This window comes from Aotus nancymaae, unplaced genomic scaffold, assembly GCF_030222135.1.
Source record: "Aotus nancymaae isolate 86718 unplaced genomic scaffold, 86718_ANA_hifiasm-v0.15.2.pri h1tg000008l, whole genome shotgun sequence".
NCBI lineage: Eukaryota > Metazoa > Chordata > Mammalia > Primates > Aotidae > Aotus > Aotus nancymaae.
The window spans coordinates 53,595,706-53,612,500 of NW_026988419.1; the positions used below are offsets into that span (position 1 = coordinate 53,595,706).

Consider the following 16,795-nt stretch of genomic DNA (forward strand, 5'->3'; position numbering starts at 1 on the left):
GCATTCAATGACCTTGTGGCTTTAGCATCTAAGTCCAGTAAAGATGAGACCAATGCCTGAGCATTTGAGAGTGGCAGATGTTCAATGGGGCCACAGAGGAAGGGCCCATGTGGGATGAATGACAAGCACCAGGTGACCATGCTCTTCTCAGTGACTTTTTAAAGATGGGTTCTATCATTCAAGATTTAGAGTAACAGCCAGTATTTTCTGAGTACCTGCTACATGTCTAACATGAAACCCACTTACTTTTATACATTTTTCTTCCTAATTCTCAAAACAACAAACATAACATGTATTAAGGTGATAGTGGCTTAATATTAGAAATTGGAGTAAAATGTGTAGGCAAGAAAAAGCACTTTGGAATTTTCCATTCTTTCTCCATTCACACTGAAAACTTGAGAATTATTGTAAGGGAAGAAAAGCAAAAAGGCTCGGACATTTACATACAGACTTTCCCTTTATTTCTTCCTTTAGTGTAGCTCAGGGGTTCTCAGTTCTAAATGTGAATACATGTTACTATATGTACTAATTTCACATATATTAAACTTTAAGGGTGATTCAAAGGAATTCAAGATGATCTTCACTATGCCAGATTTTTGCTTTATGCATTGACTTTAACCCCCAATTATCAACAAACTCCGCTTATTCAAAATAAGCAATATGAATTTTAAAATATGTTTTAAAATTTCAGAAACAGTGGTTATTGGCAAATGATATTTCAGTGGGTTATGGAAGGATAGATAAAGTCATTGAATCATCTTCTTTTTTTTTTCGAGACAGAATTTTACTCTCATTGCCCAGGCTGGAGTGCAATGGCACGATCTCGGCTCACTGCAACCTACGCCTCCCAGGTTCTAGTGATTCACCTGCCTCAGCCTCCTGAGTAGCTGGGATTACAGGTGTGTGCCACCAGGCCCGGCTAATTTTTTTGTATTTTTAGTAGAGACAGGGTCTCACCATGTTGGCCAGGCAGGTCTCAAACTCCTGACCTCAGGTGATCTCACCTACCTCTGCCCCACAAAGTGCTGGGATTACAGGCATGAGCCTACCCCTTCCACCCTTTCCTGAATGTTATAATAAAACTATCACTTCCTAATAAAATAGAAATAAATTGAAAGACTAAGCGTTCACTAGAAGGAGGGAACGATATAATCAAAGACAAAGATAACCCATAACTGAGAATCAAAATAGCCAAATTATCTCACAGAGCTTTTTCTCAAATGTGTAAGGAAAATATTTACTATCAATTGTTCTATGTATCACACTTAATAGAACTAGAGCAGTAGAAAGGAGGAAAGTGATTTTATTCCTTCATTAGCTCAAAAAATACATTTGTAGAATACTTGTTGGTACGATGGGCTGGATGCTGACCTCAATCTAACTGGTGCCCAGCCAATCATCTTCTTTTCTGTCATCAGCATCTTGTTGCACTTGGCTCCATTGTCAACTACAGGAAAGCAAAATAATCAGATAAAGAAGAGTTCTTCAGGTTCAAACTTTCTTTAATTAAGTTCTCTTTCTTTTACAGTCCTATAGTGTAAGAGAAATCTCTCAACCTTTCTCTGTATCTTTTCTAGCCTATAAGAAGAAAAGGTAGAGACATATTTACAATAAGTAAGTTTTAAAAATCCCTCCTTTTCCACCCAAGAGTATAACTTTCTCTGAGATAGCCCTTCCTTCTTAAGTCTTCCAAGGTAATCCTTTGCCACATGGCACCACAACCCAGAGTTTAAGAGCAGTGGTCTCAAGGCCAGACAAATGGGGTATAAATTGCAAATCTGCCCCTTGATAGAAGTGTTACTTGGTGCAATTTCGTTAACCTCTCTGAGACTCAGTTTTCTCAGTCATATAATGGGGATAATTTCTTACTGCCTCTTAGAACCGTTAAGGGAAATATGCCTGGAACTAAGCAGGCATTCAATATACATTGATTAAATAAGAATTGTGCAACACACAGTATTGAAGCAAGCACGTAGTTAGTTCTTATTAAACTAGAGTTATTATTATAACTTCCTCCTCACTGCTTAATAAATGAGAATGATTTTGTTTTAAACATTCTAAACAAACAGAATTGCAGACTTGGGAGACATGAGGACATCGGTGGGAAAAATAGAATATCAGTGTATAAGTAGTAAGGCACTGTTCGAGTGATTTCATTTTTAAATTCAAATTTTGCCCAGTTCCAATTCTGCCACTAGAGCTCACCCTGTGAGATGGCAGCAGGCACAGGGTCATGAGTACATTCGTGCATCTCCATAACCATAGCCTCTACATGGCTTCACCTGTGTTGCTCCAGCACCAGCTCATCCTTGCTTGCCTGGTCTTCAGGTCTTAGTGGTATTGGACTTATGAGTCTATCTGTTCTCAATACTTCTGGTCTGGGATCCTTACCTAGGGTCTTCTATGAGGTCTTCCTACTCTGTTGATCAGCTCCTGCCAAGCTCACTGGCTTCCAACTCAGCAACCCAGGGAGGCTACACTTCAAGGCCCCTGCCTGACTACACAGCACTGCCCAGCTGACTGTGTTAGGATTATTTTTCAGATTGGTATAGAACATTCCATAAGGTGACTTCTTCCAATAGTGCTAAAGGGCAATGTGGCAAGAGCTCCCATGCCATTCAGATTTTCTTCAATGTACCTAACACATTTGTTCTCCAGGTTGAAATTATTCCTAGAGACATCAGGTGAGCTATCAGGAGACCTTCAAAGATGACTGTACTCTGCTTTCTCTCTTTCTCTTCATATTTCCACAGTCTTCTTTCATCGCCTTTATATCAGACACTCCTCCATCTAAATGCCAGCTAAGCCTTAATGGTCCAATGGCTAACTCCTCTCCACTTTATGTTAATTCTGTAAGCTTAATCCTGCATGCTGGGTTGTTGATCTGCTAATAAAGGAGGGAAATAAAGGACTTTTAAAATCTTCTGTCAAGACAATACCTTGGTTTGCTTTTTCTGCATAATCCTATTTCTGCATGTCAGAAGCTAAATATTACCTTGGTCTTACTCTTTGCACTGCTTCAGAACAAAATTCTAATCTCTTTGAAGACAGATGGATGCCTTGGATGAATTAGGCTGAAGATCTTATATCTGCAAAAGCAAGAGAAAAGGGGGACACTCATAATTTCTTGAATATTTCCCTACAGTGTTTCAAGAGCAAAGTGGAATTTACTGGGAAATTTCCTCTAAAGAATATTACAGAAACATTCGGGCCATAAAAGCCTGCATAATCTTTTTAAATAACTCATCTATTATTTGTATACAGTACAAAATGCACAAAATAAACCAGACTGACTCTCCAAATTCTATGCAGTTATAACTCTTTGTGTTGTATAGATACATTCTCAGTGTAAGCTATATTGGTGATTTTATGGTATTGACATTTATTTATATTGAACTAAGCTATGATCGGTTTCCCTAAATGGAGCCTTAAAAAACTATACAGCTTTTTTCCAACAATATCTTCGAAGATTAAGATTGTTGTTTTCTGTTATAATGAAACTAATAAACTGTTGAGCCTGGTTTAATTGCTAGTGTTTCTTGTACACGGTGATGTACATTTTAAACTAGAAAAGCAGAAAATTATGTTTTCTTTGGCAGGCATTTGATGTACTTGGAAGAGTTGAAGCTTACCTTAAGCTCCTTAAATCAGAGAGTTTAAGTCTGGCTGTTTTGGCAGCGAGGCATGAGGAATTACACAGAAAAATTAAAGACTGCACAGCTGATGCTTTGCAAAAGGGACAAACCTTAATCAGCCAAGTAGCCTCCTGCAGGTGAGTCAAGTCTATTTCTTCCTCAGTGTAACAAGCTTTTTTCACAGCTTCTACAACCTGTTAAAAAAGATGCATGATTGTCTTTTTCTGGTTCAGATGTTTTGCTGCATTATGATATGGCTTAAAAAGATCTATTGAAGTTTGATCAACAGCTATTCTGAACACAGCCATTGCTCATCCAGAAGTGAGGCCATATTCTGAGCCTGGGGACTTACATATGCTAAAGCTTTCTGTTTACTTGGTTCTGAGGAGGGGAAAGGGGATGGAAAAAATAAGAAATGGAGCTTTAGTTCTCAAGGCTTTTCAAACCCTAGCATCTTCATGGAATAGCTCCTTCCCTTTGGTTTGTGAATCTTGAGTCTATCCTGCCCCTTTTTTTCTTTCTGGAAGAAAATAAAATACCAGAATTTCCTCCAGTTATGACCTTGGTGGCTCACCATGAAAAACCCTAAGTAAACAGTGACAATTTGAATACAACTGCTGGGCTCCAGACCCCATGCTTTTGAACCATGCTCTAGGTGAGCGTGTTTTATGAGCACATTTGTTGAATACATCAATGTTGAGCGTAGTAGGCATGATGAGAGAGAAAAATCTTGAGAAACAGAGAGAGAATGCAGTGGGAAAGCATGGGAAAGAACAGGGATTGGAAGACAAAGAGGAAATGACAGAGCAGATAGTGGAATGCATATCGACCAGGAAGAAATGAAAGCAGGGCTTACATTTTGGCAGAGAGTGACAAAACAAGAATTTCAAATAGGTTAAACCCAGTTTTTCAGCTTCCATGTCTACAGTCTCTGTGAAACTCAAAGACATTCAATTTGAAGAACCATAAAATAGGTGAAATGTGATAAAATCATTTTATTTCTGTTTAAACCCTTGTTCTGTTGATTTGGTAAGTTTGGGTTTGGGGAAATATTCTTTCCAGAAGACAGTCTGAATCCAGACAGAGGCATTTAACCCAGGGTTTGTGATGTTTGCTACAGAACCATGTACAACTAAGATTAGAAATAACCCAAGGTCTTCCAATAAAATCCAAAACGAGGCTATGAGGACAAGGGATTCTCCCCTTTGAAAAATGAATAACTATGTTTTTTTTCTCTAAGTTTCTTTACTTTAGCTCCAAGTCATGTATCAAGTAATGGGGTGTTAACCAGGCTTCAGGAGTTTTAAGGTGTTCCCATCCAGGCACAAAATATGGGTACAGGAACTCCTCCTTCTCCTCCTCCTTTCTAGCTTTTCCAGAATGTATAAATGTCTTGAGCAATACAGAAAACACCCTATGGGTGGAAGAGACACTTACTGTGCCTGGACTCGGAGTACATGTTGGTCATTGATTTGAGTCATATCATGACTGAATTAAGTGGTGGGGTTTCCGTTTATAATTTTAAAATGATACAATCCCAGAAATGGGTCTCAAAGTACAGAAGTTATTTCTCTGGTCAGGCTACTCTTTGCTTGTGGCACATTCCCTGGTTGTGGAAAGGTTCCTTTCACACATGGGGAGATCACCATGTAGCCGAAGACCTCTGGCCAAATCTCTGGAGTTCTGTTTGTGGCTCACTCCTTCCTATCTGGTATCCTGCACAAATTCGAGATGCCTTGACTCAAAGTCTGATTCCTGTCTTCTCAACTCAACAAGAGCTCTGGGTTCTGTTTGGGTTCTACCTCTCTGGGCTTTGATCTAAAAATTATCTTCCAGGCAGTAAACTAGTGAAATCATAAGACTCATCTCATGCATTTTCCTTCTCTAAGAGATCATTGCCCTGTGCTACCTATTGTTCAGTGTCTGAAAACCATTGTTTCATGTACTTGTTTTTCTAGTTGATTGAGGCATGAGGGTAATAAATCCAGTCCCTGCTTCTTGACCAGAAACTGAAGTTCCCTATTCAGTTTTGATGCTTTAACAACTGGAGTTAGAAAGGTGGTCACAAATTTTTACTGCTAAATTTTATGCTGTTTGCTCTAACCAGTAATGCTTTATTAAAAAAAAATAAGAGGAAAACTGCTTTTATTTTATATACATTCTATCTTTGAGGTTTTATTGACTATTTTTAGCCATTCATTTTGTAATAGTTGAGATGTTTATTTACTTCTTTATGTGCTAAGAGTAGTGCTGTCTCATTCAATTACAAACAAACAAACAAAAACCCCCAACTCTGCAAAGCAGACATCTTCATTTCACAAAGAGGAAACTGAGATTCAGAGAAGTTAAGTTTAAATGTCATGGCATTGTTTTTGGCACTCAGAATGTATGAAATTAAACTCCCTTGACACAAGTCTTAGGTTCCTTTTCCATACCAGTTTTCTTTTTACCTCTTTTGCTCTTTTTGGTCTTAATTTTTACATAATTATTGTTTTTCAAAGAGACATCTATAATTCTGCTTTTCATCATGCCAGACTGGTTTCAGTAGAAGAAGAAATAATTAGGGACCATTTTGAAAAGCTTGAATTAATGCTTAGGTAACTGGATTTAAGAAAATCATTAGCAATATGGTTTCTGTCAACATCATAGTTCCAAGGTATTTGATTTCCTTGAGATTTCATAATATTTTGTAAACCAATACTATCTTCATTTTGCAGGAGGAGCTGAGGATAAAATTGTTTCTTGGCAAAGGACACTTTTTGATTCAGAAGGTAGATATAGAATAAAAATCCATTAAAAATTGAACTGAAATGCATTAGACTGTCAGTTGCAAACTAGAGCCATACATTGCTACTCACCTCAATCTCATGCATTCTGTTTGGGATTTGCTTCCTTTCCTCATCTAATAATTTATGTGCTCAATGGTCTGAGTCACCATCACAAGAAATAAATAGAACCTAAGGATAAGATTTCAAGGTCCAGCCACTGCTAGAGTGAAGATGGAGTTTAGAATGCTAGCAATGGAAATCAATGTAAATTTCAACAGAGCAAAGCAGATATTGTTGAACATCACAGTAGCTTCTGAGACTTCTGAGTGCCAGCCATACTCATGGGACACAATATATTGAGGTTCCTATTACCGGACACCAGAAAACTGATATGTATAAGAAACTCAAGACTTCACGTTAAAGGAATTTTGGTTCATACATTCTGAGTGCCAAAAGGATGCCCTGACATTTAAACTTAACTTCTCTGAATCTCAGTTTTCTCTTTGTAAAATGAAGATATACATTTTATAAAGGTTTTTTCTTAACTCGAATGGGACAGCACCCCACCAGGTGCGCATAAACTCACTTGTCTATTGAGCCCTCTCCATGTGCACCACCATCAGCACACACGGAGAGCTCAACAAGCAAGGACAGTGACACATCACTTAACAGTGAGGATGCATTCTGAGAAGTGAGTCTTAGGTGATTTTCTGGTGTGTGAACATCGTAGAGTGCACTTACACACATCTTACACACACCTACATATGCTTACACATGGTATAGCCTACTACATAACTAGGCTAGCTTATTGTTCCTAGGCTGCATACGTGTGCAGCGTGTTACTATATTGAATATTATAGGCAAATGAAGCATAGTGGTATCTGTGTATCTAAACAGAAAAAGTACAGTAAAAATACAGCATTATAATCTTGTGGGGCCACCATCATTGATTGAAATGTTATATGGTACATAACTATGCTTCTCTTTTACTTTCTATATAAAGAGCTCAAAAAACAAAATACTGAGGGTAATATGGTTGTTTCAAATGATTACGACACAGTTTTACCAAATCGTATTCATTTTCACTAACTGGGAAGGTAATATTTGAAATAGGAAAGATAAGCACTTATCTTAATGTAATAAAAGGCTTAATTTAGTATCGGGGTAGGTAGGCATTTCAGAGGCCCTTTGTTCTGATTTTTTTTTTTCTGTTAGTCAAAAAAATAGGACCTCAGAAGTTTGCATTTATCTGAGATGAAGCTTCCTTAGTAAATCTGAGACCCTTTCATTATTGTTCTGTAATTGCTACTTTATTAGGAGTAGACCCACACTATTTTACTGTCGTGGAATTGAATACATATGAAATTTGAGCAGCTTCACAAAGCAGATTGTGGTTATTTACATGTTTTCTTGCCTTGTCTATTTCCTGCCTTTAATCTGATGATAATTCAGAGTCATTATTAAATAGTTGTTATCTTTTGGAGTACAATATCTTTTACATAACCACTTTAATTTTAAAGGCATTTTAGTGAATTCTTTATGATGCCTACAAGTGCATGTAATAACAGTTGTCTTAGTCCATTTCCTGTTGCTGTAGAAGAATACCTGAGACTGGGTAATATATAAAAGAAAGAAGTTTGTCTAGCTCATTATTCTAGAGCCTGGAGGGTCAAGAATGGGTGGACACATATGGTCAGCTTCTGGTAAGAACCCCATGTTCCCTTATAACATGGTGGAAAACTGGAAGGAAACCAGGTATGTGTGAAAAAAGGGCAAAACACAAGAGGCAGCCTCACTTTATAACATCCTGCTCTAGTGGGAACTAATCCATTCCTGAGAGAACTAACTCAGTCTTATGAAAAAGACATTAATCCATCTTTTTTTTTTTTTTTTTTTTTTTTTTTTTTTTTTTTTGGTTTTTTTTTTTTTTTTATTGCATTTTAGGTTTTGGGGTACATGTGAAAAACATGCAAGGTTGTTGCTTAGGTGCATACATGGCAGTGTGATTTGCTGCCTTCCTCCCCTTCACCCATATCTGGCATTTCTCCCCATGCTATCCCTCCCCAATTCCCCACCCCCCCGCTGTCCCCCCCACTCCCCCACAACAGACCCCCATGTATAGTGCTCCCCTCCCTGTGTCCATGTGTTCTCCTTGTTCAACACCCGCCTATGAGTGAGAACATGTGGTGTTTGATTTTGTGTTCTTGTGTCAGTTTGCTGAGAATGATGTTTTCCAGGTTCATCCATGTCCCTACAAAGGACACAAACTCCTCGTTTTTAATGGCTGCATAATATTCCATGGTGTATATGTGCCACATTTTTCCTGTCCAGTCTATCGTCGATGGGCATTTGGGTTGTTTCCAGGTCTTTGCTATTGTAAACTGTGCTGCAATGAACATTCGTGTGCATGTGTCCTTATAGTAGAACGATTTATAATCCTTTGGATATATGCCCAGTAATGGGATTGCTGGGTCAAATGGAATTTCTATTTCTAGGTCCTTGAGGAATCGCCACACTGTTTTCCACAATGGTTGAACTAATTTACACTCCCACCAACAGTGTAAAAGTGTTCCTATTTCTCCACATCCTCTCCAGCATCTGTTGTCTCCAGATTTTTTAATGATTGCCATTCTAACTGGTGTGAGATGGTATCTCAATGTAGTTTTGATTTGCATTTCTCTAATGGCCAGTGATGATGAGCATTTTTTCATATGCTTGTTGGCCTCATGTATGTCTTCTTTTGTAAAGTATCTGTTCATGTCCTTCGCCCACTTTTGAATGGGCTTGTTTGTTTTTTTCTTGTAAATCTTTTTTAGCTCGTTGTAAATTCTGGATATCATCCCTTTGTCAGATGGGTAGGCTGCAAAAATTTTTTCCCATTCTGTTGGTTGCCGATTCACTCTATTGACTGTTTCTTTTGCTGTGCAGAAGCTGTGGAGTTTGATTAGGTCCCATTTGTCTATTTTGGCTTTTGTTGCCAATGCTTTTGGTGTTTTGGTCATGAAGTCCTTGCCTACGCCTATGTCCTGAATGGTTTTGCCTAGGTTTCCTTCTAGTGTTTTTATGGTGTTAGGTCTTATGTTTAAGTCTTTAATCCATCTGGAGTCAATTTTAGTGTAAGGTGTCAGGAAGGGGTCCATTTTCTGCTTTCTGCATATGGCTAGCCAGTTTTCCCAACACCACTTATTGAACAGGGAATCCTTTCCCCATTGCTTGTTTTTATCAGGTTTGTCAAAGATCAGGTGGTTGTAGATATGTTGTGTTGCCTCCGATGCCTCTGTTCTGTTCCATTGGTCTATATCTCTGTTTTGGTACCAGTACCATGCTGTTTTGATTACTGTAGCCTTGTAGTAGAGTTTGATGTCTGGTAGTGTGATGCCTCCTGCTTTGTTCTTTTTGCTTAGAATTGACTTGGCTATGCGGGCTCTCTTTTGGTTCCATATGAAGTTTAAGGTGGTTTTTTCCAGTTCTGTGAAGAAGGTCATTGGTAGCTTGATGGGGATAGCATTGAATCTGTATATTACTTTGGGCAGTATGGCCATTTTCACGATATTAATTCTTCCTAACCATGAACATGGAATGTTTCTCCATCTGTTTGTGTCCTCTCTTATTTCGTTGAGCAGTGATTTGTAGTTCTCCTTGAAGAGGTCCTTTACATTCCTTGTTAGTTGTATTCCTAGGTATTTTATTCTCTTTGTAGCGATTGTGAATGGCAGTTCGTTCTTGATTTGGCTCTCTTTAAGTCTGTTATTGGTGTATAGGAACGCTTGTGATTTTTGCACATTGATTTTGTATCCTGAGACTTTGCTGAAGTTGCTTATCAGTTTCAGGAGCTTTTGGGCTGAGGTGATAGGGTCTTCTAGATATACAATCATGTCATCTGCAAATAGAGACAATTTGACTTCCTCCTTTCCTAATTGAATACCCTTTATTTCTTTTTCTTGCCTGATTGCTCTGGCTAGAACTTCCAGTACTATATTGAATAGGAGTGGTGAGAGAGGGCATCCTTGTCTAGTGCCAGATTTCAAAGGGAATGCTTCCAGTTTTTGCCCGTTCAGTATGATATTGGCTGTCGGTTTGTCGTAAATAGCTTTTATTATTTTGAGATACGTTCCATCGATACCTAGTTTATTGAGGGTTTTTAGCATAAAGGGCTGTTGAATTTTGTCGAAGGCCTTCTCTGCATCAATTGAGATAATCATGTGGTTTTTGTCTTTGGTTCTGTTTATGTGGTGAATTACATTTATAGACTTGCGTATATTGAACCAGCCTTGCATCCCCGGGATGAATCCTACTTGATCATGGTGGATAAGCTTTTTGATGTGCTGTTGTAATCGGCTTGCCATTATTTTATTGAAGATTTTTGCATCTATGTTCATCATGGATATTGGCCTGTAGTTTTCTTTTCTTGTTGAGTCTCTGCCAGGTTTTGGTATTAGGATGATGTTGGTCTCATAAAATGATTTGGGAAGGATTCCCTCTTTTTGGATTATTTGGAATAGTTTCAGTAGGAATGGTATCAGTTCCTCTTTGTATGTCTGGTAGAATTCGGCTGTGAACCCATCTGGGCCTGGGCTTTTTTTGGGTGGTAGGCTCTTAATTGCTGCCTCGACTTCAGACCTTGTTATTGGTCTATTCAGGGTTTCGACTTCTTCCTGGTTTAGGCTTGGCAGGAGGCAGCTGTCCAGGAATTTATCCATTTCCTCCAGGTTTTCTAATTTATGTGCATAGAGTTGTTTGTAATAATCTCTGATGATGGTTTGAATTTCTGTGGAATCTGTGGTGATATCGCCTTTGTCATTTTTTATTGCATCTATTTGGTTATTCTCTCTTTTCTTTTTTATTAGTCTGGCTAGTGGTCTGTCTATTTTGTTGATCTTCTCAAAAAACCAGCTCCTGGATTTATTGATTTTTTGAAGGGTTTTTCGTGTCTCTATCTCCTTCAATTCTGCTTTGATCTTAGTTATTTCTTGTCTTCTGCTAGGTTTTGAGTTTTTTTGATCTTGCTCCTCTAGCTCTTTCAATTTTGATGATAGGGTGTCAATTTTAGATCTCTCCTTTCTTCTCATGTGGGCACTTATTGCTATATATTTTCCTCTAGAGACTGCTTTAAATGTGTCCCAGAGATTCTGGTATGTGGTGTCTTCATTCTCGTTGGTTTCGAAGAACGTCTTTATTTCTGCCTTCATTTCATTGTTTATCCAGTCAACATTCAGGAGAAAGTTGTTCATTTTCCATGAGGCTGTGCGGTTCTGGGTTGGTTTCTGAATTCTGAGTTCTAACTTGATTGCACTGTGGTCTGAGAGACTGTTTGTTATGGTTTCCGTTCTTTTGCATTTGCTGAGGAGTGATTTACTTCCAATTATGTGGTCAATTTTAGAGTAGGTGTGATGTGGTGCTGAGAAGAATGTATATTCTGTGGATTTGGGGTGGAGAGTTCTGTAAATGTCTATTAGGTTTGCTTGTTCCAGGTCTGAGTTCAAGTCCTGGATATCCTTGTTAATTTTCTGTCTCGTTGATCTGTCTAATATTGACAGTGGTGTGTTGAAGTCTCCCACTATTATTGTGTGGGAGTCTAAGTCTCTTTGTAAGTCTTTAAGAACTTGCCTTATGTATCTGGGTGCTCCTGTATTAGGTGCATATATATTTAGGATCGTTAGCTCTTCTTGCTGCATTGATCCTTTTACCATTATGTAATGTCCTTCTTTGTCTCTTTTGATCTTTGTTGCTTTAAAGTCTATTTTATCAGAGATGAGAATTGCAACTCCTGCTTTTTTTTGCTCTCCATTTGCTTGGTAAATCTTCCTCCATCCCTTTATTTTGAGCCTTTGTGTATCCTTGCATGCGAGATGGGTTTCCTGGATACAGCACACTGATGGGTTTTGGCTTTTTATCCAATTTGCCAGTCTGTGTCTTTTGATTGGGGCATTTAGTCCGTTTACATTTAGGGTTAATATTGTTATGTGTGAATTCAATCCTGTCATTTTGGTGCTAGGTGGCTGTTTTGCCCTTTGGTTGATGCAGATTCTTCATTGTGTTGATGCTCTTTACCTTTTCGTGTGTTTTTGGAGTGTCTGGTACTGGTTGTTCTTTTCTATGTGTAGTGCCTCCTTCAGGAGCTCTTGTAGAGCTGGTCTGGTGGTGATGAACTCTCTGAGTTCTTGCTTGTTCACAAAGGATTTTATTTTTCCTTCACTTATGAAGCTTAGTTTGGCTGGATACGAAATTCTGGGTTGAAAGTTCTTTTCCTTAAGGATGTTGAATATCGGCCCCCACTCTCTTCTGGCCTGTAGGGTTTCTGCTGAGAGATCTGCAGTGAGTCTGATGGGCTTCCCTTTGTGGGTAACCCGACCTTTCTCTCTGGCTGCCCTTAGTATTTTCTCCTTCATTTCAACCCTGGTGAATCTGATGATTATGTGTCTTGGGGTTGCTCTTCTAGAGGAGTATCTTTGTGGTGTTCTCTGTATTTCCTGGACTTGAATCTCGGCCTGCCTTGTTAGGTTGGGGAAGTTTTCCTGGATAATATCCTGAAGAGTATTTTCCAGCTTGGATGCATTCTCTTCGTCACATTCAGGTACACCTATCAAACGTAGATTAGGTCTTTTCACATAGTCCCATATTTCTTGTTGACTTTGTTCATTCCTTTTTACCCTGTTTTCTCTAATCTTGCCTTCTCGTTTTATTTCATTGAGTTGATCTTCGACCTCTGATATCCTTTCTTCTGCTTGGTCAATTCGGCTGTTGAAACTTGTGCATGCTTCACGAAGTTCTCGTGTTGTGTTTTTCAGCTCCATCAATTCGCTCATATTCCTCTCTAAGTTGTCCATTCTTGTTAGCATTTCGTCAAGTCTTTTTTCAAGGTTCTTAGTTTCTTTGCATTGGGTTAGAACATGTTCTTTTAGCTCACGGAAGTTTCTTATTATCCACTTTCTGAAAGCTGATTCTGTCATTTCATCACACTCATTCTCCGTCCAGTCTTGTTCCCTTGCTGGTGGGGAGTTGTGATCCCTTGTAGGAGGAGAAGTGTTCTGGTTTTGGGTGTTTTCATCCTTTTTGCGCTGGTTTCTTCCCATCTTTGTGGATTTTTCCACCTGCTGACTTTGTAGTTGTTGTCTTTCTGATTTTGGTAATTTTAAGTCTGCTGTGGCAGAACTCATAAACCCCCTGCTCTTCCCCCGAGGTGTTCTGTCCCAGGGAGTTACTGTTTTCTGATGTTCCCCTGTGCGGTTGCTGTTTTCCCTGCCCACAAGGTGGCAGCCTAGTCACACTCAGGTTGCAGAGGCTTCGCTAAGCTGCTGTGGGCTCCACCCAGCTTCCGTGTGAACTTCTGGGTGTAGTTAGAACTGCTTCCGCTATGTTGGCCCGCCCCTGTAGTGACGGAGTCTCTGTAGTGGCGGATTGCCTTGGTACAGAACAGCAGGGTGCCTATGGAGAACGCCCCTCCTCCACAGAGCTGGACCGTCCCGGTTTCAGTTGTGTTTCAGGTCTTCTTGCTGGGTAAGAGGGGACACCGTCTCATCCGATCTGCCTCCGGAGCCGCTGCGTTGGCTAAAGCCGCGGCTCTGAGATTCGTGGCGCTGGCCTGGCTCCCCGTTTCAGCTCCCCTTGCTGGCTTATAGGGGACTCAGACTCTCTCACTTTATACAGTGAGCTGTTGCCTCAGGGTGCCGGCCCAGCGGCTGCGCCGTTCAAGCCAGCGGCGCCAGCGGCGCTGGCGACCCGTGTGGCTTCTCTGCGTGTGAATCTCCTGTTCTGTGGGCAGTAAAAATCAGTCTGGAAATACGGCGTCCACTCACCCTCTGTGCTTTCTCTCGGAGCTGCATTCCCGAGTTCCTCCTAAGCGGCCATCTTGGATCTCTAATCGACATTAATCCATCTTAATGACCATGTTATTTACCTCTTGAGGACACCAGCTCCCAACACCACCACATTGAGGGCCAAGCGTCAACCTGAATTTTGGTGGGGACAAACCATGCTCAAACCATATGGCCAAACTTAGACTTACGGTGAGGTTGAAAGCTGCTGGCTTCCAGCCTTCCTTATCTCTCCCTAAGCATCATCCTTGAGAACCAAGTCTAAAGAAAAACCAAAGCCGTCCTGCTACCAAGCAGAATTTTGCATTTATTAAGCCACAGGAATCTGTGGTAATTGGAAGTGCTGGGTCCAGGACCTTGTGTGAGGGTAAAGTTTTCTATAATGGGAAAAAAAATGAGGGACCGCTTTTCTTTCTCTCAGTACTCTTACCAATTCAGAGCTCAAAAGCATATAAAAACCCAGCAAGACCAGGCTACCTTGTGAAATATTCATTTGTCTTTCCTGTTTGCTAAAATTAACTTACATAATTTACAAATAAACTTACTTCATAGTTAACTCTATTTCTACACCTGCCTAAGGGACTGTGTAAGTTTTCATTATACCTCATCATGGTGGATTTAAGCTTATATGCCTCATCCTAACTGAATATTTTGCTTTGGTATAACTTTAAGTATTATCTGTTTTGATCCAACACTTACTACTTTCTTAATGTAGATCTTCCTATTTTCATGTTTTACAGAGACGTAAAACAGGAGTTAATTGGATTTTGCTTTCTTTTCCCACAATTTCCATTTGTGTTGGCTACGGCTACATCCTTTGGTTGATGTTGTGTGTGGTTATGAACTTTTTGGACAGAACATGGTCCACTCGTTCATTTGTTTATTCAGAAATATTTATTGAGCATCTTTTGTAAATCAGATGTTCCCAACAATCGAATGTGATAGGTGAAGTGTTCATTTTTATGCTGCTTATGCTATTCTGGTGGTAAGAAAGAGCCAATAAATAAATAAAATACATAAGATGCTCTTACACAGCAATGAGCCTATGAAAAAATATAAAAGGGAAATGAGATAGAGTGACTGTGAGCAGGAGATTATTTTAGACATTGAAGTCAGAGAAGGCCTCTCTACGAACAAAGGGGGCTACCCTGCAAACAGCTGGGAGATGAGTGGACCAGGCAGAGCAATAGCAAGGGTGCCACAGAGAGAAAGGTGGTGTGGCTGGAGGAGGGGGTATCGGGGGAAAAGGGTGTCAGACAAGACTACAGAGCGAGGGAGGAGGTAGACTATGTTCAAAGACTCATTGGCAATAGTGGCAAACACTTCTGTGCTCTAGACATAATTTAATCCTCAAAACCACCCTGTGAAATGGGTACTACTATTATCGTTGTTCCTGTTCTGCAGATGAGGAAACTGGGGCACAGACAAGTTCGCTAACTTGCCCTATTGCCTGTCACACTGCAGTGAGAGGTGTGTGAGTACTTAAGCGCTGATCTGAACTACTCTGTTAGGTTGCTAGTTCTTTGTCTTTCTACCGCTTTCATTCAGCTTTAATCAATAACAAGGAGCCTCGTGACTAAATGAACATGGATCCTTTTTTTGTATGTTTTAGTGCGCTCAAAGTTTACTCTAGCTTCTAGCTTCAGCTCAAGTCCCAACTTCTCTGCAAAGTTTTTCTTTCTTTCAGTTCGTTTAAGAAGTTATTAAATGTGCGTATGAGCATCTTATATGACATACCAGCACTAAGCCTCAGGGACAATTAAAGTCATATAAAACTGACCCCAAATCCCCAGAACCTGTCCCCTGTCCAGTCAGGGAGCTGCACATCAAGGAAGTATGCTCCAGGCATGAGGGGGCCATGAGTACAGCGGGTATCGGGGTCACTTCTTCAGAGAAGGGAGATGCAATCCTGAAGTCTGAAATCAGGACAGGCCAAGTGAAGGGGTTACATCTAAGAGGGCTATGAACGGTTGCTGTATTTGTATAGGTGAAGGGTCTATATCTTCAAGCCAAGATAAACTGAATCAATACCTACCACATATGTTTCTTGAATTTCTTTGTATTTGTCACATCTATCTTGTGGCTTCACTTTTCATTCTGTGCTGGGCTGAATCATTCTTTAGTTATTTCATTTGTCACAGTATCATCTCCTCATTCAGACTATGATATCACCCCAAGGGCTGAAAGCATCCAGGAAACCTCTTTTTACCTTCTTTAGCTTAGTATTACATTACACTAGTATTACATACTAGCTGACTTGATTTGAAATGTTAAGGGGCTGGCATTACATTGAAGGAAAGCCCTTATCATAGGGATAATATTTACAAAGATCTTAACAAACAAAAACAATCTCAACTCTCCATCAAAACAAACACGTTTCCTTTGCCTAGTAGATTCATCTATGACTGCATTTTATATCAACAGTACTAAGCATTTAAGAACTTAAAAATAACTGCTTTTAAGAGAGTTTGATGATGCATTTAGATGGTAAATGTCAGATAGTGAAATTTAGGAAATTACAAAGTTGAGTTCTTCTGACAGTCTTAATCCATCCACTTTCCAAATATTTTCATGTCTA

The 16,795-nt window shown here is 39.6% G+C and overlaps 1 protein-coding gene across 6 annotated transcripts in view; it reads left to right on the forward strand.

Annotated features, from left to right (window-relative positions):
• Positions 1–16,795, forward strand: part of CCDC141 (coiled-coil domain containing 141) — a 216,661-nt gene that overhangs the window by 123,422 nt on the left and 76,444 nt on the right. For all 6 annotated transcript variants that reach the window (XR_010341447.1, XM_064373291.1, XM_064373289.1 and 3 more), the window contains exon 9: positions 3,600–3,772. Coding sequence is in view for 5 of the 6 variants with exons in the window: in XM_064373291.1 (XP_064229361.1) it covers positions 3,600–3,772 (173 nt within the window). In the remaining variant the exon portion in view is untranslated. The remainder of the gene's footprint in view (positions 1–3,599; positions 3,773–16,795) is intronic.